The sequence below is a fragment of the Hydractinia symbiolongicarpus genome, chromosome 6 (assembly GCF_029227915.1).
Source record: "Hydractinia symbiolongicarpus strain clone_291-10 chromosome 6, HSymV2.1, whole genome shotgun sequence".
Taxonomy (NCBI): domain Eukaryota; kingdom Metazoa; phylum Cnidaria; class Hydrozoa; order Anthoathecata; family Hydractiniidae; genus Hydractinia; species Hydractinia symbiolongicarpus.
In genome coordinates this window covers 13422297-13447864 of record NC_079880.1, presented here as the reverse complement: position 1 = coordinate 13447864, position 25568 = coordinate 13422297, and the positions used below count along the sequence as shown (strand labels likewise).

Here is a 25568-nt window from a genome sequence, read left to right as displayed (position 1 = left end):
TAAACTCTTGGAGTGTTTTTTTTCAGAATAGTATTTACATAAATATAACTTAATTTGCCATAATCACTGACTTTAGTTGAGTCGTTATGTGCTTTAACGACTTCTTGACTGTGAAATGAGAAAATCGTTTCGCATTAACGTTGATAATCCTGATTGTTCGTCTTGTTCTTTTGCCCGGCGCTCCTTTTTTCTTTCCGATTAACACCGTGGGAGGAAGAATTCTGGATTTTTTCACAGCAGTGACGCTAGCAATGCAACGGAAACCTTTTATACATGTTGTAGTTGGTCGAGGTGTCCACGGTCCAAGACATTTCATCCATTTTCCATCTATTAAGCACTTTTTTATCATTCTATTCCCTGAAGTGTTCCTACCATCTAAACGAAATTTAAAAAGTATGCTTTCAAGGAAATTCAATACGTTACCTGAACAAAGATTTCAAACAAAAAGCAGTATTTATTATTTAAAATAAAGAAATTTAGCCAGAATTTGCTTAATAAAATTCACCACACAATCTAATTGTTTGGCTATTAACCTCACGCTAAATTTACCTGAATTTAAAATTTGCCAAATTCACTTTAGTCCAAATACCTATTTTAACTCAAACCCTCAAATAAATCGCCCCCTTCAGGTTCTGTCTAATTAAGCGATTAAAAAAAATGATGCAAAAAGCGCCTTAATCTGCCTACCGCCTGTGCTGTTGCTGGTAATCGTTGCATTCTGTTTACTTTTCCGCATCAGAACGACACCAGATCTTCGTACTCGTATTTTAACACGTAGGTTTCCAACCTTGGGACTCCTTCTCTCTCTTCTTCGCATATTGATTCTTCTCTGGGAAAATCCGATACCAGCAATTACCATTCTGTTTTTGACTTGCTCAATGTTTAAAATAACTTTAGAGTTGAACTTAGTGTCAAGAACGTCTTTTATTTGGCATATCGAGCGTTTATCTGATAAGCAATCAGTAATACCTTCAATCAATTTCGAGATATGGTTAGATAGATCAAGGTCATCTTCAGATTGGATTGTCACTCTTATTTGGTACTTGTCAGTCACCGTCCTTGACATGTTTGATACTTTTCCATGACAAATCTGTCAAAATAATAGTAATAAGAAAAAATAATAGAAGGCACATGTTTTTTCCATACACCATGGCTAAAACAAGCAGCTACATCGTATTTTAACAAGTCAAACACTCTACAAATACCACACCGATATTGAGGCACGGTATTTTAGTGAATGTGGACAAAAGGAAACTCTTGGGAATATGTATCCTTACCTGAACCGAAGTCAACAAAAAAATTAACCGTGCTAGCATGTTTGCGTGCAATCAGATATGCGACCAGCTCCAATGCATAACGATGCGCTTTACGTTGATTCTAACACGATACTTATATTTTCTTTCGGTTGATGGCTTAGTGAAATAATGCAATTAAGAAGAATGATTAAGACCAAAGGGTTATGTCAGCTAACCCTTTATCAATTAATTTGATTGACACCAAGCAATTACAATCAACATGGAAATCACGAACACAGATGTGTTGCAAATCTACTTGCAGCAAAATGTAGACAGTTGTGACGTGCCGGCAAGTGGCTCACGGCAAAGCATGGAGACTACTTTTTCCATTATATTACTTAATGAGAATAAATTTCTATAGTGGAGTAGTATCATCACTAATTGCACTACAAAGGCCAATAAACGTTTTCAGTTTATCTTTCTATTTTATCTATCTATAAAAAGCATTCTGGAGTAAGCAAAGTTCCTGGACTCTTTCCTGTAAAAGAGGTTGTGCTTGTGTATTTAAGCTGGTGGTGTCGTTGGAGAATAAATTATTGATAAATGATTTTTAATAAGGGTTGCATTTTATTATGCTGCGGTGAAGAATATATTCGATTGCTTACGTTTATATAAACGCCGTCAAAAATGTGGTTACTTTAAATCACATAATCGGTGTACATGGCGCCGTTTTAAATTGACTTAAAGACAAAACAGAAAGACAACAAAAAACCGCAAAGAAATGAAACTGAAAACAAACGAAAAACATAGTGAAGTAACATAATCCAGAATGGAAAGTCTCACTCTGATCGAAAAGTGGATAAAAAAGCATGTTTATAAGTTAAAAAGTTCTATATTCAACATTCCTTCTATCCTTTTGCCATTCGTTGGTAATTCGTACGTTTACAAATGCTTTAATTGTTAAAGGTACAGATATTATAATCCGCTATAGCCTCCCGCTCCTTTCACTTATTTTTTAACTAGTAAATAATACGTTAGAAATAATGGCCAGTGCTTTTATCATATCCCTCCCGCAGTATATAAACAGTTTTGACGCGCCTGTGTATACCAACTTTACTGGCTCGTCTATATGGTACACCTTTGTTTGTACATGCATCATTATGTTTTATCTATACATCATGAAGTCGTTTTAAAATTTCCGTATAACACTGTATTAACAAAAGCTATGTTTCTACAATCCACAAATTTTTCTTCGAGTTATTTAATTTTTATTTCCTGGGTGATAACCGACTTATTAAACTTACGTTTAACCATGGGTCATCAATCTGCATTCGTAGTTGTGGACATTTAACGGTTAATAAGTTGCCTAGAACAAGGTTATGTAATTTTTTTCTCTCTCATTTTTCAAATAAAAATTCACTTAGCAATTGCCAATAATAATGTACATATTCTGCTTTGAAAAAGCAACACACGCACGACGGAACCATAAAAAAAAGCGTGTGTGGAGTTTGGCGGTACCAAGAAGAAAAAAAGTCATTTCATCTGCTAATTCTTTATCTGCTCTCGCTGAGTCGTTTCCTATTATTTATCGAATAATGTGAAGAACTTGAAGCGCCAATCGTAACATAAGGTATAAAATCATAGTATATCGCGAACAAGTACAGAAATTTTGAGGTTTCGATTTCTTTGGATGATAATATTAACCGGTCGCTTCTTTTCGGTCCGGAAAAAGCCGGATTCCGCCACCACCCTCACCCCTGCTATTTTTTTAATATTTCTTACCACGCTACATAGTTATTATACTTACTGAGTTTTTTAATTATCTATTAGACACATGCATGCCAAATTCTTAGTCCCAAACTGCTCTAAACCTTAAATATTGGCTATTACTTGAAACCACCCTTTGTATCTTTTTGAAATTGGGAAAATATATTACTTTTGATAGATTCAAGAGAATTGGCAAGTTTTGACTTTGCATATTATGTAAAAATCTAAGAACTCTAAACACAATGTTAAAATTCGTTCTAACACTAAAGTAATTGTATTTTAGTGAAAGTGCTGACATAGCTAAGTAAAAATTAATACTGTTTTATTGTTTCTAATAAGTGTGCCAAGTTTAATTCAGTGTGGAAACGTCTATCACCAATTAGACTTTACGTATAGTCGTGAAGGAATTATAGTGTGTGGCAGAATTGTCAGGTTTTGTCCCATGCTGCAAAAATACATTTGATGCTACAAGCATAGGTGGAACATAAAAAAACGCCGAAAAGAATACATATACTTTATCAAAAAATGCGGATATTGTATCAGCATTGTTTATTGCCCACGTACAGAGATTAAAATCATACAACCAAATTAATGCAGGAATGTTTTATGTAATCCAGGACAAAATAGAAGTTGGTTACAAGGGAACTTTCGTATTAATATAGTTTCGGAATTTTGAGTTTCTAGTTTTTAAAAGTTTCTAAAATTTTGTTAAATCTTTGAAAAAATGAGACTGTGGTGACGCACTTTTTATTTTTGTCTTTGATAAATTTATGACAATAATCCTTTGTTTTTTAATCACAGAAGACTTGGATTTTATTTCTGATAAATAAGTTTAGCCTCCATTGTATTCAATCCATCAAGTATTTTTTGTTAAATCAAGAATATGGCTTCCTGGATAGTGGATAGACATTCACTATAATAATAAAAGCAGTATTCTATCTGTCTGTTTGCAGGAAAAACGTTGTGCTATGGAATCTCGAAATGCACATATAAAGGACGGGCAACCTCGTGGATTTATCCACTAGTGCTGTTAAAAACATGGTTCTACGTGCCTTTTTTATTCGTACTAAGATATTTTGATTTTCTAAATTTTTCTAGATACTCCTAAAAAACAAACAGAGTTTTCGGATGGAAGTGTACAACAGACAGTCTTCCTGTTACAGACAATCTCATTTTTAAATTCTAAAACACGTTTATCTTGATTGGAGTTGGTAACCCATGTTATTGAAATATTTAACGTTCAATAACAGTGATCGTATATATGTGCCAAACGTGTGGTCTTTATAGCAATGAAAAACTTCAATCTCTACAAATGTGCTTTTGTATAGATTTAAAAGAATGTTGGTATCTCATTAAACACGACCGCCCATGCTTTGTTGTAATTAGCAACACGTCTTATCCGATTAAAATGGTAGCTAGCTGCAAGTACATCGGCATGCCCTATTTTTTGCATCAGTCAATGACAATGTTTAGTAAATCCATTGACATGTTTGTGTAGAGTCAGTTCTTTTTTTATTTAGTTAAAATCACATTAGACAGATTGAAACTCTACTTAAGCCCGGAATGGGGACTATTGTTACCCCCAACTTATTCCCCTCAAATCCTTTTGTAACCAATTCCGAAGCCTACCACAAGGTGTTAAAATTTAGTGATTTTTTCACTATTTTTAGTCAGGATAGTTATAAAAATTTTGGTTTGACTCCACGTATGTTATCATGGTAAGTCATCGATTAACAGGTCATTTTTTATACTTTATGTTTTATATTTTAACCTTTTTATTCTTCTATCAAGTAAATTCAAACATCTAAACGGGTTTTTTTCATTTTTAAGGTTTTTTACAACGCTTTAGCCTATTTTCGTTTTTAGAAATATATGATAACGTGATTTTGGACTAGATAACGTTGCAGTTCGACCGCTTTTTATATCTTGATGCAAAATTACTATTTTTAAAGGGAAACTACAATAGTGCAAAAAAATATTGACACGAAAGCAGTTTTTATCTTATTATCCAAATATGGAAAAAACTGTCAAACAGTCAATACTCTGCAGCTGGAAGGCTGCAAATTTGATACTTTTGCACACATGTAGGCCAGGCAGACAGCGTTGAAAAATTGATAATCACATTCTTCAACATGCTCAAAACACCGAAATAATTCACGTCCGGAAAAACGAATACTCTAAAATTCGTGAATAATGTCCTTATTGACGTCAGCAACAATTAGCACATTTTAAGAATTTGGACGTTACCAAATAGCGTAAGTCCTAAGACGTCTTTGAAAATTGCCAGCTGCATATTTACGACTGGATAATGACAACTGAACTTTCACAAGTTTAAAATGTGTGGATCCAATATAGAAACAGCCTGCGCAATTTCTTGTGGTGACGATTTTCGAAACTATAAGTCTTGTTTCAACATATTTTGTTCATGATAGTATATATCACAACGGAGCGTAACATTCATGTTCGTTTCGAAAAATTTAGAACTGTATATAGTAAAGATTTTATCAAGGCACCTACAGTAACCAGGGAGTTTAATTCTTCTGTATTCATAGCCTTGCCAAGGAGAGAGATATTAGATGTTTCACTTAAAGATTTTAGCGAAATGTCCACTGAGTTTTTAAATATTAATTGTCCTTATTTAATGCAGACTGACTGGTGATTTTGTAAAATGGAGCTAAGTCAGAATCTCTATGTAAGCTGTAACTGGCTAGCCATACCTATAATTGGAAAAGAAATACAAATACCCATGTAGCATAGGCTAGTTATCAAAATAATGCTGGAAATTTGTTTATTCAAACACAACACCATACAATTCTTGACCCTCTCAAATAATCTTTACCTTTTCGTTGGTAATTTCTCGTAGTGGGAATGATATATACAAAATGCAATTTAAGCCTTGATATTCGTTTCATCATAGCTTCTCTAGCATCGCAGCAAAAAACAATAATAACGGTCATAGTAACCAGACTCCCTGACTCTTATGACTATATACAACATACTCATTCGAAAAAAATGGATAATGCAAAATCGATATTATATCCATATGTACGGAGATATTAGAATGGATATAATATTCATTTCTAGAGAAAATGGATATAATATTGAATTTGAAACGAGAACTGGCAGCGTCCCAATAATAGCACAATGAGGTTTTAGTTATGGATACGAGGCTGTTTGAAGAGATTTTCAGGAACTGCAAAACAAACCCCACCAACACGAAGAGGGGGAGTAGTCTTCAAAACTGCAGCAGTCTTATGTGCTAAATATAGCGTATTATGTCATTAAACATATACTAGCCGAAGTACCGTGGAAGAATCCACTGAATCTCTCATCAGGTTCATTTGATGGATGCTAAATAAAACATAGAACACAGTAATTTGAATTTTTAAAAGTCACAATTTGCATTATTCTATATCTATAACCACTGAAACAAAACGTCCAAAAAATAAGCATGTGCAGCAAAAAAAAAAAAATAATTTAAGAGAAAAAGAGCCCTGGGATTGAGGTTGCTCACAATGTGCCTTATATTTATACCCGCTGAAACAGAACGCTCAAAAATATAAGCAGGTCAAACAACAAATATAAATGCAACAGGTCTAATAAAATCGAAGGTGGCTAACAACAGTTATGTAAAAATCTAAATGTGCTAAAATTATATACTTGCTTTATGCCAAAAATAGACCAGGGAAAATGGTATACCAGACATTAGAAAAACCGTTAAGTCACACAAAAAAAGGGTTATTGCAAAATTGCCACACCGTACAGTTTCTAATAATGCATCATACCAAATTAGATATTTAGTCTATTGCAACCCTCCCAATGCACAAACGTGCCTTACATGATAACAATGCAGTGTTTTCGAATTTAAGAATCGAATAATATTTTAAACGGTAACATAACAGATGTAAACATTGATTTAACTTTGTTTACATTAACCCTATTCGGTCCGGGGGCGGATTTCGCCCCCCCCCCCCCTCCCCTGACGGTTTTTTTAATAAATCCTTATTACTACGTTATATGGCTATGAAACTTACTGAGTTTTAATGCTTATCTATTAGACACCTGCATGCCAAATTTTTAGGTCCCATACCTTTCAAAGGCTTTGATATTGGCCATTACTCGAAACTACCCCTATAAATTTCTATGAAATCCTTATAATGGGGGAAATTTAATAATTTCTGTTAGGATTATCCTTAGAACTTGAAACTTGCAACACAACTTTTTTTATTAAGAAGAATCATTGTGCATAATTTGGACACGTGATTATTCCGATTTCCCGATTTTGTCGGATTTTACCGGAAAATCGGAAAAACCGGTTTTTCGGGCAATTTTTGGCAATTTTTAATGCGATCCACGTAAAAACTGGGAAATATGTTACATAACTTTTATTTAGCTTTCAGAAACTTCCAACAGAATGCAAAAATTCTCTCTGGAACAAAAGTAATTAAATTTTAAGCAGATAGTGGCATTTTTAACAAATTTCTAGTTTCTGATGATGTCACAGAAAATTTGCTGACTCAAGCAAAAATTTTTTGCTGCCATTTTGTTCCTTTTATGACGTACTGTAAGCGTGCCAAGTTTGATTCAATTTAAACAACCCTATAAAACGTTATTGAGGGGGGGGCCCTCCCCGGTCATAGTATGTTCGAAGAACCCCGGACCGAATAGGGTTAAGGTTTATTATAACGACATAACCAACGTCTTAGAGTTAAAACCACTAACAACAGAAAAAATTACGTTTTATAGTTTATAAAATTCTTATGTAGGATATACACCGTGTATTTTATAGGAATTGTGTTATTCCGTTTCAGCCTTAATGTTTTTAACATTCTTGACAAATACTATTTTCCTAATATATTTTTAGCAGGGCTAAATTAATAAAATAAAGCTTGCTATAAGTTGTTATAGCTAATGGCAATTTCTGCTACATGTAATGCCCCATTGCATTGAACAGAAAAGGCTGAGTTTGTGAGATACGCAATAAGAAATTAAACTTCTAATAAAATTATACAAATTTTTATATTAGAACAAAGATTCAAGTTTAGACATATTCTGACCCATTGTTTAGAGTATATTCTTACAAAAAAAAGTTCTTAACTTTCTTGACAAATATTATCCTCCTGGCCTAAAAATATATAATGCCTTAATAAAATAAAGCTTGCTATATATTGCTAAAGCTATTGGTAATTTTTTTAAATTTAGAACAAAAAATCGAGGTTAGACATATTCTTAGAATATTCTGAACTTCTGACACATTGTTTAAAGTACATATATTATTACAAAAAAGTTTTTAACTTTCTTGACAAATACCATCCTCGTTATTCTTAATTATATTCTTAGCATGTCTATGTCCTGAAAAAAATATAATGACTTTATAAAATAAAGCTTGCTATAAGTTGCTATAGCTTTTGGCAAATTCTTTTTATATTTATTTAGGCCAAACAATCGAGGTTGGACATATTATTGAGATACCCTTAACTGACCCTGGGTATATTCTTAAAAAAAAATATGTTCAGGCTGAAGACAAACTTCATATTTAAGGAAAAGTTTAGCTGGAAGCGTGTCAACGGCTTAAAAATGCTATTTACCTAAATTTTCACACTGTACAATTTGTAACAGGTCATACCAAAATCAGATAATCAGTCTATTGCATACAGCAACCTGTCAAAGTTTTACACAAAATATAAGAAATTAACAGTTATCTGAATTCCCGTGGAAAAATCCATTGAGTCTCTCATTAAACTGATGTAAGGGATACCAAACAAAAACATACAACAGAGTTATTTGAATTTTCAAAACTCACATTTCAACCTCGACTAGCGCTCTTTGTCTCTTTTATAACGGGATGGCAGAAAGATAAAAAAATGCATTGGGATCGAGGTTGCTCACAATCTGCATTATTCTATGTGTATAACTGCTGAAACAAAACGTCTAAAAATATACGCATGTGCAACAACAACAAATAATAAATAAATAAAATTGTAAAATAAAAATGGAAAATGTCCAACAAAATCAAAGGTGTCTAACAACCGTTCATAAAAAGCGAAATGCGCTAAAACTATATACTTGTTTTGCCATTCCAGAATTCACAATATAAGAAATTAATAGTTAAAACACATAAAAGAGAAATATAAAAACTTGAATCATTATCCTCATTATTCTGAATATATTCTTAGCTTGTCCATGTCCTGAGAATATATAATGCCTTAATAAAATGAAACTTGCTACTATTGGCAAATTATTTTTATATTTAGAACAAACAATCGAGGTTGGACATATTCTTAAGATATTCTTAACTGACCCTGGGTATATTCTTACAAAAAAGAATATGTTCAGGCGCAAGACATATTTCACTTCATATTTAAAGGAAAGTATAGCTTTGAAAGTGTAAACGGCTTAAATATCGTTATTCAACTAAATTCATTTCTCTACCAGATAATCTAAACAACACACCTGGTTTCTTTTGCTTTCTCAATAGGCTGCTAGCTAGCGTTCTCTGGATAAAAGTTCAATCAATTTTTTACTTCGATTACTAAACTTTGCTTCATTCCAAAGAAAACAAATTGAAAATGTATAGATAGCTACAATTGTCTGACACATTTCCAATCAGTTTTCTTTTTGACGTTATATCATTGTACGTTTTTCTTTTTTATAACAAACAATAATTTTATACTCGCTTGATAACAAAAGCCGCTCTACAACAACAGTTTTGTTTTTGACATTTTAGATTCGAATTATCATTCAAATTATTTTTTTAAAAAAGAAAGCAACCTCGGTCCCAGAACACAAAAGTGATAGAAGAAATTTTTTACGTCAGTTTGATATTTCTTTAAAAGACCCAACATCGATTTTAAAAATTAGGAAACTTTTTTTTTTAAGAAAAAATACAGAATTTGTCGGATTTCTTTGAAGTAACAAGAACTAAATTGGCCGAACATACTAACCATAATATAACTACGCAACACAATTTCAAGACCAGAAAGCAGCGCATATGGAGACAAAAGGCATTGAGCATTCATTGATTTTTTCACTTATCGCCCATAACATTGCTTAATTAAATACAAACGTGTTTTGACATATTTTTTCTTAATGATCTTGGAACTTGTTTATATAGACAGAACAGAATTTTAATTTTCTGAATACTTGATTATGGCTGCAGTATACAGCTGAAAGCTGGTAGAAGAAAATAATGACAAATACGCTTTGTTTAATTGTTTAAATTTATATCATAGTTTGAATTTTTCATTTTGTAAGCATTTATCGTTTAAACCTCCGAACATATGCCCAACTCGAGTATAAGCGCCTCCCTTAAGCCAATTAAGTATTTCATCACTAAAATTCACTATGTACTCCGCTTATAGGCCCATTGCAGAAAAGAAATTGACGGAGGCGATATTGAAACACGTCCAAATAGAAGTGATTTTTCAAAGCAGAAATATAATTTGATCATAATTGTTTGCTTCACTTCACTCCACCGTTTTCTTATATTTTAGTTACGACATAATAATACCCCGACTCTAATAATTTCGCCTTTTTGGTATGGATTGGAAAATATTTTCGCCTGTTCAGTAATTCCACACTCGTGATTATCTTATTGAAAAAAAAACCCGCTAAAAAGTGATTAAATTTTGCGCTTACTTTGAGCCAACAGACTTCTTTTCATATGATAACTAATGAGCTTTGATAATATAGGAGAGGGAAGGATAAAGGAAAATTTCTTCAACGATTCCCAGGGAATGCAACTAAATTTTTGCATTGTTGATTAAAAAATGCTCCGCCGAATAACCTTAACACCGTTTTTTGTATCTATAGCGTAAATACTACTTACGCTCTTCGTAACATTGAGAATGGCGAGTTAAGCGGCGGGTCACCACGAGAAACAACGTGGGAAATTTAAAATAATCCTGCCCTAACATTAATCCTAAACTCCGGCATAACTTTCAAGGTTCAGCCCTACTACAATGTAATTTTTATTATTTTTTTGAGTAACTCGTAAAATAAAAATATTTCCCCATAAAAAAAGAGCGCATTACATGCCTTATGGGCAAGCGAAAATTCAAAATCACGCTGAGCTATGCTTATCCAAACACAAGCAGACTTAGAGTAATGCTTACAATATGATTATTGCAGAAAGAAATTATAAACTTAAACGCTCCCTTGTATAAGATGAAAATGGTGCTGTTTTTTGTGTTTACAAAACAACCACAACACGTACGGCAATGTAGGCATAATAATGCAGGCAATATAGAAATTTAGTCTTAAAGACTTTTAATATATTAATAGGGATAAGAGTACTTTAGGAATTTTAAGTTTGATACATTTGAAAACAATAAATTTCAGGAAAAATTAACTTTTGACATACCACACCACAACAAATAGCAAACAACAAACAAACAAATAGCATGTTACAAAGAATATATTAATATATACAATCTTCATACTAAAATATTTACAATTGGTGTGTCACTAAAACATAATTTTCCTACAGCACCTAATTCTAATACAGCTCCTGTAAATTTCTTTGGCTTGAGTTCATTGCACTGTTAAAAGGTCTAACGCAATTTTCGAATTTAAAAAAAATAAAATTTTGTCAAAATAAAATTCGATTATCGATAGGCCTAAATCAGGCATATTTTGAGGGTGGTCAAAACAAAAACCATAACGGACCTGAGACAAACAAGGTTTGTTACGCCTAGCAGATTTTGTGTATTAAAATCCCCACACACCCACCCACCCCCTTAACGGATACTTTATTCCTAACCCCAGATAATACAACCAAAAATCAACTATATACACATTGAACTTCTGATCGACAGAACAAACCCTTGTAACAAACTTGGAGAGAGCGGAATTTGATACTATAAAATGAACCTGTCATGGGTGATGTTTGCCATTGTTCAAATAACCAAGAAACTTTATCCCATACCTTCTGCTTTTGTGTTTTAACTAGCTACACAGCTACAACACACAAAAAACCCATGACTCATATTAGAACAGATTTTCATCATGATACATCTTTAGCAAATTTATCTCAACCCTAACCACTCCATCTTTTGCTGAAAAAATCCACTAAGCGTCACAAACCTATTGTATTGCCCGCCCCTAGCTAGTTATAGGTAGATTTCTGTGCTTACATTTTCAGTGGTTCTAGCATATATGTGTGTTCTATGATGATTTTGTCAGAAGAAATCTACTAGAAAATTTTTATTTTAGCTATCATATTATTGCATGCCACACGAAGAGACGTCAGTTGTTGAAACAACAAAGAAAACTGTCTGTGTTTAGCTAAAAATTAGACTATAATATCAGTAACACAAAAATCTACACATGGTTATATAAAGATTGTGCTATAAAGCATCGTCTGGTATTCTTCTCTGCGGAGTTATAAAACACCTATCAGTGATATTCGTTATTAGTTTATAGCTGGCTTATAGCTAGTAAAATACCAGCTATTCCTTTTTTCCCTTTCTTCTTCTCTCCAAGCTTTTAAATTTAAGCAAACTGGCTATAGCTAAACTAGATCTGGGTGGGTAACTTCACAATACTTCTTTTTATGGTCCTTAAGTCGCCATCTGCAAAGGAAGGGCAGTATATGGCTCGTTCAAGTTAGGAAGTAAATGGCTTGCAGAACTCAATACGCCATCTTTCTTTTTTGCAATAAACGGATTGATTAGTTAAGGAAAACATAAGAAAGCTGATATCAGCTATTATATCCATTTTAAGCGGGATAATATTGATATAAAACTTCTCTCAAAGTTAATAGAGTTAATAGTCACAGACTAAATAAGCTTGGATTGTTATCAATTGTTAGTTCTCCATGGTAAAAAAAATTATGCAATGCATAAGTACATGTGTATCTCTTCTCTGCCTAAGGGAACCGAACAGTGAAACCTTCAAAAATATCACTAATTCGGTGCTAATTTATACAGGACTCTTACAAGAAAAACCATCCACAGGGGGTGTACAAAAGGTGAGTGTGTTCTGAAGGGGTTGGGGGTGGGAGGTTGTCTGAGAGTAGTCCAGAAGTGTAAGAAGGCCTACAAGAGGAGGGCGTTTTCGAAGGACATGCCCCTTGAAAAATATCATATCCTTTTCAGCAAAAAATATGCTGTTAATTTCATTAGTTAAAGCTCAAACACGTTGCCAATTTTTCCTTTTTTTAATTAACCTGCTTTACTTCTTGTTCCTCACTAACAGTAAAGTAAAAAGATATATTTCCTTCCACTTTGACAATTATTAAAAATGAATATAATTTAATTATTATAAAAAGGGTAAACGATATTGCCAATAAAACATTTTGAGGAGTTATTTTGCTTTTTTGTGTATATATTTATCATTCACTGTTAGTTTTTTTCAGCTGATTCCTTTTTAAAAGTTGTTAGTTTATTTATTAACAGCTAAAAAAGAATGAACATGCTGGTTATTACAGGAAAATACGGCCATTATTAAACCTAAATGTTACATTTGCTTTGTTTACTATAAGAAGCATTGTGTTGCATCATTTTACTTCTACCAAAAGCAAGAGGATCTATTCCCTTTATTTTGCAAGTCTCTATGACGTTGTTAATAGTCAAATCAAACATCTCATTTATATTTACTCTCCTTCTGACAGACGTTTCTATAAATAACAAGTTGCGTTCTTTTGCAAATTTTCTTCCTTCTTCTGTTGTCACAACTCTAGGTTGTTCTGAATCAACTTCATTTGCAACCAAAGTGATAACTACATCCTCTTTAGGTACCCTTTCAAGTGCAGAAAGCCAATCGGTGAGATGATCAAAACTTTCACGACTTGATATGTTGTAAACTAAGAGGACACCTAAAGCACCTCTTGCACAAGGGGTATATACCAATCGGTGACGTCCATGAACATTATCCCAAATCTGAAAAAAAGAACATATTACCTGAAAGACAATTAAAAGAGAATAATTAAAAGAGTAAAAGTCTCATTTTTTGGTGCGTACGAACAGTGACAAAAATATTATCCAAGTTTCAAATGGAAACGCGCCTCATAACGTAGCCTTAAGGCTACGTTATGAGGAAAATAGATAAGTGCATTAAATTTTAAATAGACTGAATTGAAATATAAAAAAACTGTAATTTAAAGCAGATGCTTCCGTGCGTTGTAATCATCAGAATCCTTTTGAGAAAGCAGAAGGAAAGGAAAAGCTATACATCTTTAGTAACAGTTCTGTATTTGCTATAAATGACACCAGTTTTTGTATTAGTTCATTGACGAATATCCCAAACAATTCGTTGCTCTTTTTCTTATTCCATTTAAAAGAAGTTTAAGATTCAATCAGAGAAGTCAAGCAGACGATGAAGGATATTTTTGCCCGGCAGCGTCTCATTGATGCCCACAAGATGAGCATTACCGGGTAGATAGTACCCGTTATATGAATAATACTAATTTCTTTTCAAAGTTAGAAAAGAGTAAGTGCTGATATGTTATTGAGTTCACCTTGTACTTGCTCACATGGACAATGTTTATAATAAAGGGACCTACCTGAAGTTGGACTTGATCTCCATTGATCGTAACGTTTGTGAACAGGAAGTCACTTATGCCATACATATCAGGACATTCGTTGTATATGTAGAGGTGTCTTAAATCTACTCTTCCTGCATCACGATCACCAATCATTAACAACTTCAGATATTCACTTTTGGAAAACATTTCCCTTCATCTAAATTAAAGGATTTACTTTTGAATAATTTATCTGCTTTTTGATAACTGAATTACTATTGTTACAATTTCATCATGTGCAAATATATGTTCGAGGTTAAATAAAATTATCTTATATATATCTCTGCATTTAAAATGATATTTTTGTTGTAGGGGATAAAAAGTTGTTTATCAAATCTTCCGAAATTTTTTCAAAACCCTTTGTTGTACTTAATCTTCAAAAATTTTCAGTGGACCTTATTACATCATCATTGACGATGTTTTAAGGCGCTGAGCATAAATTAACATTTGAAATACCTTACAAGCTTACATAGTGTCAAATCAGTTAAGCGGTGTGGACGTATTGTATTGATAATATGCTTGCAAGTAGAAATGTAATGTCAGCATTTTTTAAAACTTACATATAACATCATAAGATTTTAATTTTAATATTCAAAATCGTAAATAACTTGAGAACGAAAGAAGACTTCGAAGGGATTGATAACCAATGTTTTATTCTCCACAAAATATTATTTTCAATGCAGGAAGCTCCTAAAATAACACAAAAAAGTTGAAGAGAAGAATTCAAAGAAAGAACTATATATAAATCAAAAAACCTACAAAGGCAAAGCCTAAAACCTTTGAAAAAGAAGTTGCAATTGTAATTCGTGCAATTGGTGCAAGCAAGCAAGTGAGGAAAAAGATATATAATGACAATGAACAATTAATTTATGTCAAATCTTCCTTTTATATAACATTTTATTATACAGTTATAACTTTCGTGCAAAGTGTAACATAAATGCTTCGTGACAGACAGAAATAATTTGAAACAAACTAAGATCTTCCTTCGTGATTCCCTTACACTAGATACTGTTACAGAAACAAAATTTAATGATATTTAAAGTTCTTAGTGAAATTCAACAAGATGCATAAGCTGCATTAAACTATCTCGTTATTAAGAAGGTGCAACTACATTCACACTAGTGACACTCCTAATGATGTTGTTTAATTGCATATGGGAAAACCAAAGTGATAGTTATCCTACTTGGCCTATGACACAAACCCTGCTACTAGGTCTTAAAGCCTCTTAAAGGACTCTGGTAAGTTGCTAAAAGAACATTTTGGACACAGTAAAAAGTTAAGACGTCTAGATGTAGTCACTAAGTTTGCGCAAATTTAAAGCAGCTAAATGGGGCGACCAGCGATATTTTTCAAGAAATAATTTCAGTGATAGTTAATGGTCACATGTTTTTTTATAAGAATATCAAAATTCATGCCAGGTCTGATCATTATTTTATTTCTCTATTGTTTTTCTAGTCATCTATCTTCTAAACAATAGGTCAATTTTTTAACCTGAAATACAAGCAAACAAACGAAATTCTAATAAAAGCGTGATGCATTATAACCAAACTGTACAAGAAAGGGGGGCAAGGGTGGTTATGCGGACGAGTGTTAAGGGTTGTTAAAAAAGGCAAAACGAGGAAAACGGTTGTAGGAAAAATTTAAATAAAGTGATAATAGTGTACAATTACATGCTTTTCTTTTATAAGACATGCTTTACAAAAATACCAGGCTGGAAATTTAAAAACAATTGGTCCATTGTTTAAACAACAGAGAAATAAGAATAGTGACCAGCCTGGTTCCAATATTAATATTCTTATACATAAAGCATGTAATAGATTTCAAATTAAATATAAACGGTGAGTTGATTTACTTCGTCTATGCCTCATGTTGGCTGATATAAAGGAAGGAAGCTGGGAAATTTAAGACTTTAATGCACCTGGTCAATGCCCTGGACGTTGTGTGCAGTATTTTGAAGAAAAATTACCACTTTGCGCTCGAGAAGTGTGAATACACATGCGAAAGAATTTTCCGATGTTAGACACCGCCATCATTACCAAACGACGCGAACATAAATCCATGTCGTTGTGGCATATTGTTTTTGCAATTAGGTAAAAATACCTTTTGCAAAACCAAAGCAATGCTAATGTAGACTTTCAGAAGCTTGTAATATATTCACGAACACAAGCAATAACATGTATTAAATTGACACGTTTTAAAATAAGTTCTGCACGTTAAATTAATTCTCTTTCAAATTCTCTTTACAAATTGTTGTTTTTGCCATTCCTTTTTTAATTTGCACACAATTTTATTGCATTTTAAAAATGCTAAGATGGCGAATACGCAATCGGACAGTAACTTAGAATGCTTTTCAATCGCCTATTTGTTATGAAGAAATTGCTTTGCTTTGCTTATAAAGAAATAAAATTCCCTTAATCCACTCCAACCCATTCCCTCCATTAACTTGATCAAACAGCGTATCTTTTAAGCTTTTCCCATTGTATTTTACTCAAATAAATATAACAGTGGTAAAAAATAATGTTTTGTTTGATTAACACACCATCTCAAAAGAGAAAAAATCGAAAAGGTAAAGGTTACTTACGATAGCCCAGTTGGTTAGCGCGTTGCACTTAGATGCAATGTTCTGCTGTGGTGCTGGTTCGAGTCTTCCCAGGGGAAATTTTTCTAAAATAAAACTTTACGCATGAATGCTCGTTGATGACGTTGTAATCGATCATTTGGGCCAAAGTTAGTCAGTTAAGAGTTGGAAACCAATACTATCCTCGCATTTGAGATAGTAATAAGTACTAGTGAGCTATTCCGAAATTTATGCCTGCAAAATTGAACGCTGAAGGAATGGCAAATGAATCTGTCGTTGTATTAGGGACGAGCATTCAACTGGATTATTTATTCACGCATTTACATGTCCATTTCACAGAGTATACTTTGGCTAAATTTACTGTGCATTACCAACGCAGACATATTTTTGATTTACAGGAGCAAGCAAATATAATTTGATCTCATTAGAACATCAATCTAAAATCTAACAAGCTGTGGACATTGTGAAACGCATTAAAGTATGAGACAAGTGCTGCGTGTTTTTAGGATGTTCATTTTGACTTTTTCTCAATTTTATTTAAATTTTTATCAGATTCCTACTGTAAACGTAATATAGCCAATGGCTGTACTGTGTGGAAGTGAGTAACAAGTCTTGCTTTTAGGGAAGGGGTTTAAAATGAATCATTCCACACGTCAAAGGTTACAAAGGTACTGTTACATATGATTCTAAAGAGAAGCTGAATCCTATAGGGAGGTAGAAGAGGTGGTTGATTACGGTGTCCGTATATGGAGACGGATTCCAAATTGAATATGGCATACTCACATTGCATCATAAAAAGGACAAAAGGACGGAAGCTTGAAATTTCTCCAAAATACCACTATCTACTTAACATATAATTACTTCAGTTCTGGAACGAAATTTAACATTTTTGAAGATCTAAAGCCATACAGAAAATTTGTAACATACTTTTCGATATTAAATACTTCGCACGAAGAAACGCCACAAATTGCCTGAGATCTGATTTTTCTTTTACTGATGCTTAGGCCATCGAGGATAGTCTTACAATGTTTACAAGCAGAGCACTTCCGATTAAATACAGCCTTCTACTATATGTTATGTTAGCCGACTTGCTACCTTACAATCATTTGAAGTTGAATGAAGAAGGCAACAACCAAGCAGCACCTTTTTTTCAATGAATAGAGTTGTCACACGTTCCCTGCGCTCATAACAATAGACAGCATGCGGTGCTGTTTGCAAGTCATAAATTTTCTTAAAGAGCGATTAATTTCAGTTTAACACTTTTAGTCTCTTACAGGAATGCGTAGGTACCATGTTTTTGCGATGAATGCAAGGCCATCCTAGAAGAGGTCAAAAGAGGTGGCGTTTTGTATACAGAAATAAAATTTCATCACATCTTTGATTGTGAGTCCCATGGAGGGAGCCTTTTTTAATTCGATTTACAAACTGGAATGAAACAGTCGAATAAAACAATAGAGGTTTACAAAATGCAACTCTGTCAAGGCTGGAGTGGACGAATGTGGTCGATTCAAAATGAGAGATGGTTACCATCACCTGGTTGCATTGATGCATGGATGCTTAAAACCGGTAATAACGAAATAGAAATCTTGAGGTACAGCGAGAATGAGAGATATTTTTAAAGGTTTAAATTTCCAGCTAAAGAATGATTAGAGCCCCGGAAAGAAAGAAAAAAAGATCAACTAATGAGGAGACCTGTGTAAAAGAACACTACTTGTTAATATACCTTATCGTCATTAACAACTAGTTAAAAAGAGGAAACAAGGCATCGCTGTTAACATCAAAAGGGAAGGATATTGGTCAAACAAGGTTAGAAACATGAAGTATTTCGCCTAGTGTTGAAGAGGACAATGTGGAAGGCGCCTAGAAAAAGGAGTACTAGCTCACACGAGAGGGTTTTTCAGAGAAGGTGATATTAAGTGTTATTAATTGGGTTGAAAGTGATGGCACTGTGTACATCAAAAAGAAAACACAAATCTAACTATATCAACCAGCTGTACAAACCATCACAGAAAGTATTTGTTCACAAAAACAGGGTAAGAAGTTCTAACAATTTAAATTTACATTTTTTTAGAAGTGAGCACACTCTTTCCTGACATTCTATTATTTTTGGCATTACCTTTATTTTATCTGGTTTTATCCATCTAGACCTTCCAAAACATGTTGCACCCCATAGCAATAGGATGAAGAAAAGCAATCTCGTTTAGGCGCCTTTGTTCTTGTATTCCATTTTACTTGTCTATAACTGGAACACCATGTTACACTAGCAACATAAATAACAAAAACAGTTTTCTTTCCCAACTTTTTTTCACACTGCCTTTGTTGTGTTTTCAACGTAAGTTTTTATAAACATACACAATTAAAGTTTTGGTGTTATTCTTTGTGAATTAAACGTTGTAACTTGCTCAAATCAGCAACCTTACTTCGTCGACTGGGGGCCTCGTGGTATAGTGTTCCCCTCCAGTCCAGATTCAAACCCCGAGTCATGCCAAAGACTATAAAAGTGTGAATCGACGCTTTCTGGTTAACGTTCAGCATGAGAATAGGATTGATATCTTAGGCGTTTGTCTAGTAAGTGTCTGTTGTGTTGCACGCCTTCCGTAACACAAATGGGAGCTTTTAATGCACTAGCACCTCCTCCGCAGGACCCTCTTTGATAACAGTACTATTAGGACTGAAGAGGTTATCCTGGGTAAATCATAATAATCATAATGCCTTACTTTTCCATGATGTCTCTTGTTCAAACTGTTAATCGCTTCCTTATGGTGAAAGTATAAGATCTTTTCTATGATCTAAAACTACCTATCTCCTTAGTTTTTAACTGTCTCAAGCTGTTACTATAAGCACTCTCCCCCGTTATCAAAGATGCTATACATTATGTATAATACCGATTAAATAAAAATAGTGTTGAAAAAAACTGATTTTCACATATGATAAACACACATAGGAGTGGATTTGTCTTCGATTTCTTTTTGTTATCTTGTCTTCTATGATTTCATAACAGCTGTTTTATCGAACTTCGCCTCAGTGCTTATTTAGCAAGGCCTGCTTACTTTCCACTTTACGCAATTATTTTGCAACCGCCCACTTCATGAGTGAGTGATCAAGAAAATCGTAAAGGAAATGGCGGCTTAAAAAAAAAACAATAAATTAAAAATGGATGCCATTATTTCGATCAATAATGAAGTAGGAATGATAGTAAGTTAAACACATAACAAACAATTTTAAAAACTTTCTAAGTATAACATAATCAACTTACTGTTAATAAACTTTTTGTGTCAATGTTAACGTTGTTTTAAAGAACTTTTCTTTTTTATACACACCACATTACACTCTCCATTGCAGAGATGATTTTTAATTAATTTTTATCTGAACAATATGAAGTTTTTTTTAAAACGTAAGCATTTCTCGGGTTAATTTTTGAACGTCATCATTACCGTATAATAATGTATATTGGAATTGTTCCAGCCCGTGTTGTCCTCTACACCATCTTGGGCAATATTTTTCGCGTTCTGTAAATTACCTAACTTGGCACTGTGCTAGTCAGACATTGCGCAGCTCTATAAATGCAAGGAAGCGGGAAATCTTTGTGGAAGTCAAGAGGTAGCTACAGTTCTTGTTTTTAAACATAGTTTTTTTTTAATTTCGTTGTCCTGATGGTTACATTGACACCAAGCTATCTATGTAGCTAGCAGTTGCTACATTTATATTCTTTTATATTATATTGTTTAGAGTTGCACGTTATACAAAATGGTCGACATTAGACTGAAGTTTGAAGCATGGTTGGATGAGGTCTTAAGTTATCCTGCATTAAATTTACACAATATCCTGTTCCAACCAAAAAAAAGGTTTGTTTACCAATATTTGACATATATTAGTTATTTTTACATCTATACGAGTGAGTGGGTGGTAGGCTGCAGGTAAAACAGATAGTGATTGACATATACACTAATGTATGAAAATACGTCAGGAAAGGGTTTAAACAGACTGTTTACTGTAAAAATACACAGCTCAGACGCTCTCTTTCACTAGGCATTACATATATAGGTAAGTTTTACATAAGTTTTATCTTTGTATAAAGTTGTTTGTCCATACTTAAAGTATAGCTAGCTAAATATAATGTACATTATAAATATGTATAATTTTTTTAATACCTTTCTAGCTAGCAAAAGTTTATGTTAAGTAAATCTATATTATAATATATATAAATATAATTTAACATAACTTATTATAATTGGCATGCTTATTTCATGCATTTTGTTCGATTCAGATTCTAAATGGAAGAACCACTTGCAAAAGTGGCAGTGGGTTCAACTCCCACCTGAATCACTTAAATAATGTAAAAAAAAATTTAATATGTATTTCATTTAAAACAAATAAAAACAAGATATATCAACATGTATGTGCTTTTAGAATAACGAATTATCAATTCTTGGAGACTACAAGCGTGTAGTTGTTGGCACATAAATATTTGACATTGTTGAAAAAGCACATAAACAGGCTGTCCATTCTGGCGTTGCAAAACCTATGAAAAGGTTCAGCATGTATTTTAGTTTTTGAATAGAATAACGCATTTATTGTGTCTTTATCATATTTTCTTCTATTTTGTCTTAATTATGCTTGGAATTAATTATAGATATCTCGAACATATGACAACATACCAAGAACGGCTGTGGAGTTCTATATTCGAAATTGTGTAACTTGCGCATTAAAAACCGCTCAAATGAAAAAAGCTCGATTAAGCCCAATTATTCTGACTGGATTTCTTCAACGTATACAGGGTACACCATTGTATTTTTTTGTAAGCAAATGGTTTGTGTTGAAGTTGTGAATTTTTAGGGTTTTTTTATTTAATTTTTAATTCCTAATTCTTGCAATGATAAATAACAAAAAGATTAAAAGAAGAATGTCAACCTAAATGTTTACCAGGTTGATTTTTTGCATAGATTGATTTAATTGACATGTACGCAAAACCTGAGGGCGATTTCAAATGGATTGGACATATTGTGGATCACTTTTCGAAATTCTCCAAGCAAAGGAGACTGCTGAGAGGTTTATTGATAGGCTTCTGGAAGTATTTCGCTTGGCTAAAATAATCATTCAGATAATGGAAAAGAATTTGTTAATGGCTGCTGTTGCTGTGTTATGGTCAGGAGAAGCAAAGTTTATTCATGCCTCACCTGGCCACTCACAATCACAAGGTCTTGTGGAGCAGAGAAACAATACCATTCGAGTAATGATCAGTGGTCGGGAACAGGACAGTGTCTTGTGTACCTGGAGGGAAAAAAAACATTTCGCCCAAGATGGGGTGTGGTTTTTATGCCACCCCGTCGTGGGCAAACTTGTTAACAAGACTTCGCCCAAGAGAAGATGTCTTTTTTTGCCACCCCGTGATGGGCAAGCCTGTTAAAAAAACTTCGCCCAAGATGGGGTGTGGTTTTTATGCCACCCCGTCGTGGGCAAACCTTAAAAATGTAATGGGCAAGCTTGGCAAAAAGGTTACACTCAAGATGAGATTAAATTGGGTGTAGAATTTTGGTGGTGTATCGACTATTTCGTAGAGTAGAACCTTTGTGTGCACACTTTCCAAAACATGTCTTAAATTGTATGAATTGCCAAATACGGGATACCTTGCGCATTTTGCCCACGACGGGGTGGATGCCCAAGATCGTTTGGAACAGAATCAACAATGCGGATCATCCCATACTGTTAATTAGAACGCATACACTCAAAAATAACAACGCTATTTAATAACAACAAATGTAAGAATCAGATCGTGTTTTTATCGATGTATGCCAACTTCTGAAAAAATAACTATATTTTCAAACAAAGTGGGATTCGAACCAATGTTTGTTGTGGCGGAACCAACTACCTTACGATGCATATCTGTCATAAAAGTATCCGAAGGCTGATTTGACATAACTTCATTCAGGTAGCAGACGTTTAAAAACAAACTTCTTATCTTTATATTTTAAGAAAAATCTAGGTGCCAGTGGAGAGCTGGGTAACAGTAAGCGAGAAATAAAGGGGAAGCAAAAGTACAACAAAAAAGCTTCAAAGGTTAACAGTTTTAACTTCTTTTCAATTCGTGATGTTTTCTTTCCTTGCCGTCTCTCCTAGTTCTTGAGATCCTTTCTCTTGTGTGATATTTAAAAAAGAGCATAAAATATATTTCTTCTAAGGATCCGCCTAACATTTTTGTATGTTGATACACGTACTGGAACTTCATAACACTCTGAACTAGAAGGGATCGTTGATAAGGTCTTGGTAAATGATTACCTGAAAAATGTCGCTAAAGTGAACTTTTGAGAATCACTGATAATTGAAACTTTTTCTGAAGACGTCAAAACATGGCAAAGCCGCAAAAGGTTCTTCTCCTAAATTATCTAGGAAATATACGTAATGTCGTATAGCTGCATCGATTAAAACAACTTTACCCATTTTATCCCTCATTCCAAGCTGCAGAAAGAGCGTAATACCTTCTCCACAAAACTTTATCGCAACCTTGGTTTAAACAAAAACACAAGAAACAGCCAGTTGTTACCTGTCTTGCTAAAAAAAGTTAGTCAATAATTTTATTCTGCGGATTCAGTTTTCATGACAGTAACAAAAGGTGTAGCCACCAATTCACCAATAAGAACATTCTAAAATTTTTGTTGTAGCCAACTGTTATTTAGCTATTTTTACTCTTTAGCCAGAGGCATTTTGAGAGGTAGCTAGATAGCCAACAGCTGTAGCCTAGTAAAAATCAGATGAACATAACACAAATAGACATAATGATGGCTAAGATAAAAAGCTGTCGTACCAAACGGCGTAATTAGGATAGCTATAGTTCGTGGTTAAAATCTTGAAATTCGTGAGTTTAAATTTTGTTACTCTGGAAAGTTTATCATTCCTTGAACATGATAATTTAGTAGGCGACGTTTCGGGAGATCCTTCTCCCATCATCGGGCAAAGTAAAATGATGTTGAGCATGTATTTAGATAATTACAGAGGGTCGAAATTCATAAAAATTAACCAATCAGAAACGATAATTACAGTTAATTACGGTAATTAACATTTTCGGACCTAGATGTAGGTAACTACTTCTTCTGCAGGGCTGGTAACCAAATCTCAGGAAGTTGATACGAGATGCTGTTTATGTGTTTGTTACGTTCTACACTTTTGATGGTTTCTTTAATCTTCCTGGCCGTTGTTCTGGATTCTCTGTGAATAATTTTCTTCTCATCCCAATTAAACTGATGACTGCTGCTCCAGCTGTGGTCCGCAATTTCGTTTTTCTTCACGTCTCCGTTTCTCACTGCGCGCATATGTTCTTGTACTCGTTGCTTAAACTTTCTTTTTGTTTCGCCTATGTACACTGCATCACAATCTTTACACGGGATTTCGTAAACAAACCAAAAGACAAAATAAACCTGAAAGAACAATGCAATGTTGTTTACGAAATCCCGTGTAAAGATCGAGTCTTGTCGTTGTTTTTGTTTTGCAACACAAAACAAAGAGAGAACTAATCAAGCTGCGACCGAAGAAGTGCCTGCCTCTCTCTAACTAAAGGGAAACTTACAAAGTTAAAAAAAAAGAAAGTTATTTACCAACAGATCCAGGTCAAACGCAGATATTAAGAAAGAGTGTCTAATTTCAATCTAGTTAAGAACCGAAACAAGGGAATTAAATGCACTGTTTTTGATTTGACAAACGGAAGATAAAATCTGAAACGGATGTATTTTCGTAGATGCGCTATTAATTCTGTTTTTGAAAAGAGAATGTGTTAAATAAAGTGTAGATTCTAGCACTTAAGCGATCTCAGCCGTTATTCTCTATAATAATAATAACCGTTGTCTGTCTGTCGGCAAGAACCGGGTCATGTTAAACCACGCACGAAATCTTTAAGCTAAAATGAAAAAATACGATATATTTTTGTCGACTTTACTACGACGTGCAAATTTCCGTGAATTCTCCCCGGACCGACAATTATTTGTTTCTGGCAGTGCGTCCAGCTTTAATCCAAACATGCCGCAGAAGAATTATCGGATGATTTGTAACTCCATGACTTGTTACTAAAGTCAATGGGCGTTGAATGCTCTCTATTTATACCTCACATTTCAAGAATAAAATTCAAGTGACATCTCGTTTTAATTAATTAAAGTTACTAAAATATTGAACGAAATGTATTGTACGAAAATATTGTGCACATGCTCTGAGCATAGTCTGAGGAGGCTTACCAAACGTTCATTGTTTTTATCGCAAAATTTCGGGTATTCTTATCGACATTTTTTTTTGTAAACATACAAGTTTATTTCTTTACATTCCCGTTATATTTCTAAAAGATAAACAAATGTTTATTTTACCAGCGATTCATAGTATGATCAACAAACTGATGTTTCGTGTCAGCGTATGAATCACTTCTCAATTTACTTCCGATGAAATGATGTGACGTCATTGACCAAGGAAAGTGTATTTAAACAGTGCT

At 33.6% G+C, this 25568-nt stretch overlaps 2 protein-coding genes across 5 annotated transcripts; both read right to left on the bottom strand.

The window, feature by feature from the left end:
- LOC130647084 (uncharacterized) lies at positions 1-9577 on the bottom strand. Of its 2 annotated transcripts, XM_057452812.1 has the most exons (4): positions 9456-9522; positions 6308-6353; positions 688-1090; positions 1-375 (listed from the first exon to the last, which is right to left on the bottom strand). In XM_057452812.1, exons 2-4 carry the CDS (start codon positions 6341-6343, stop codon positions 50-52), a joined length of 765 nt encoding a protein of 254 aa, XP_057308795.1. In that variant the 5' UTR covers positions 6344-6353; positions 9456-9522; the 3' UTR covers positions 1-49. The 2 variants fall into 2 exon arrangements, with proteins under 2 accessions (XP_057308795.1, XP_057308796.1); XM_057452813.1 differs by lacking the exon at positions 6308-6353 and having other exon boundaries at positions 9456-9577.
- Positions 9578-13307: 3730 nt separating this feature from the next.
- On the bottom strand, positions 13308-20430 carry LOC130647448 (ras-related protein Rab-14-like). 3 transcript variants are annotated; one of them, XM_057453307.1, is made up of 5 exons: positions 20358-20425; positions 17105-17187; positions 15084-15213; positions 14506-14683; positions 13308-13882 (listed from the first exon to the last, which is right to left on the bottom strand). In XM_057453307.1, the coding sequence occupies exons 4-5, from the start codon at positions 14671-14673 to the stop codon at positions 13454-13456; spliced, it is 597 nt and encodes a 198-aa protein (XP_057309290.1). In that variant the 5' UTR covers positions 14674-14683; positions 15084-15213; positions 17105-17187; positions 20358-20425; the 3' UTR covers positions 13308-13453. The 3 variants fall into 3 exon arrangements, with proteins under 3 accessions (XP_057309290.1, XP_057309289.1, XP_057309291.1); XM_057453306.1 differs by lacking the exon at positions 15084-15213 and having other exon boundaries at positions 20358-20430; XM_057453308.1 differs by lacking the exons at positions 15084-15213; positions 20358-20425 and adding an exon at positions 20042-20168.
- Between the last annotated feature and the right edge of the window lie 5138 nt (positions 20431-25568).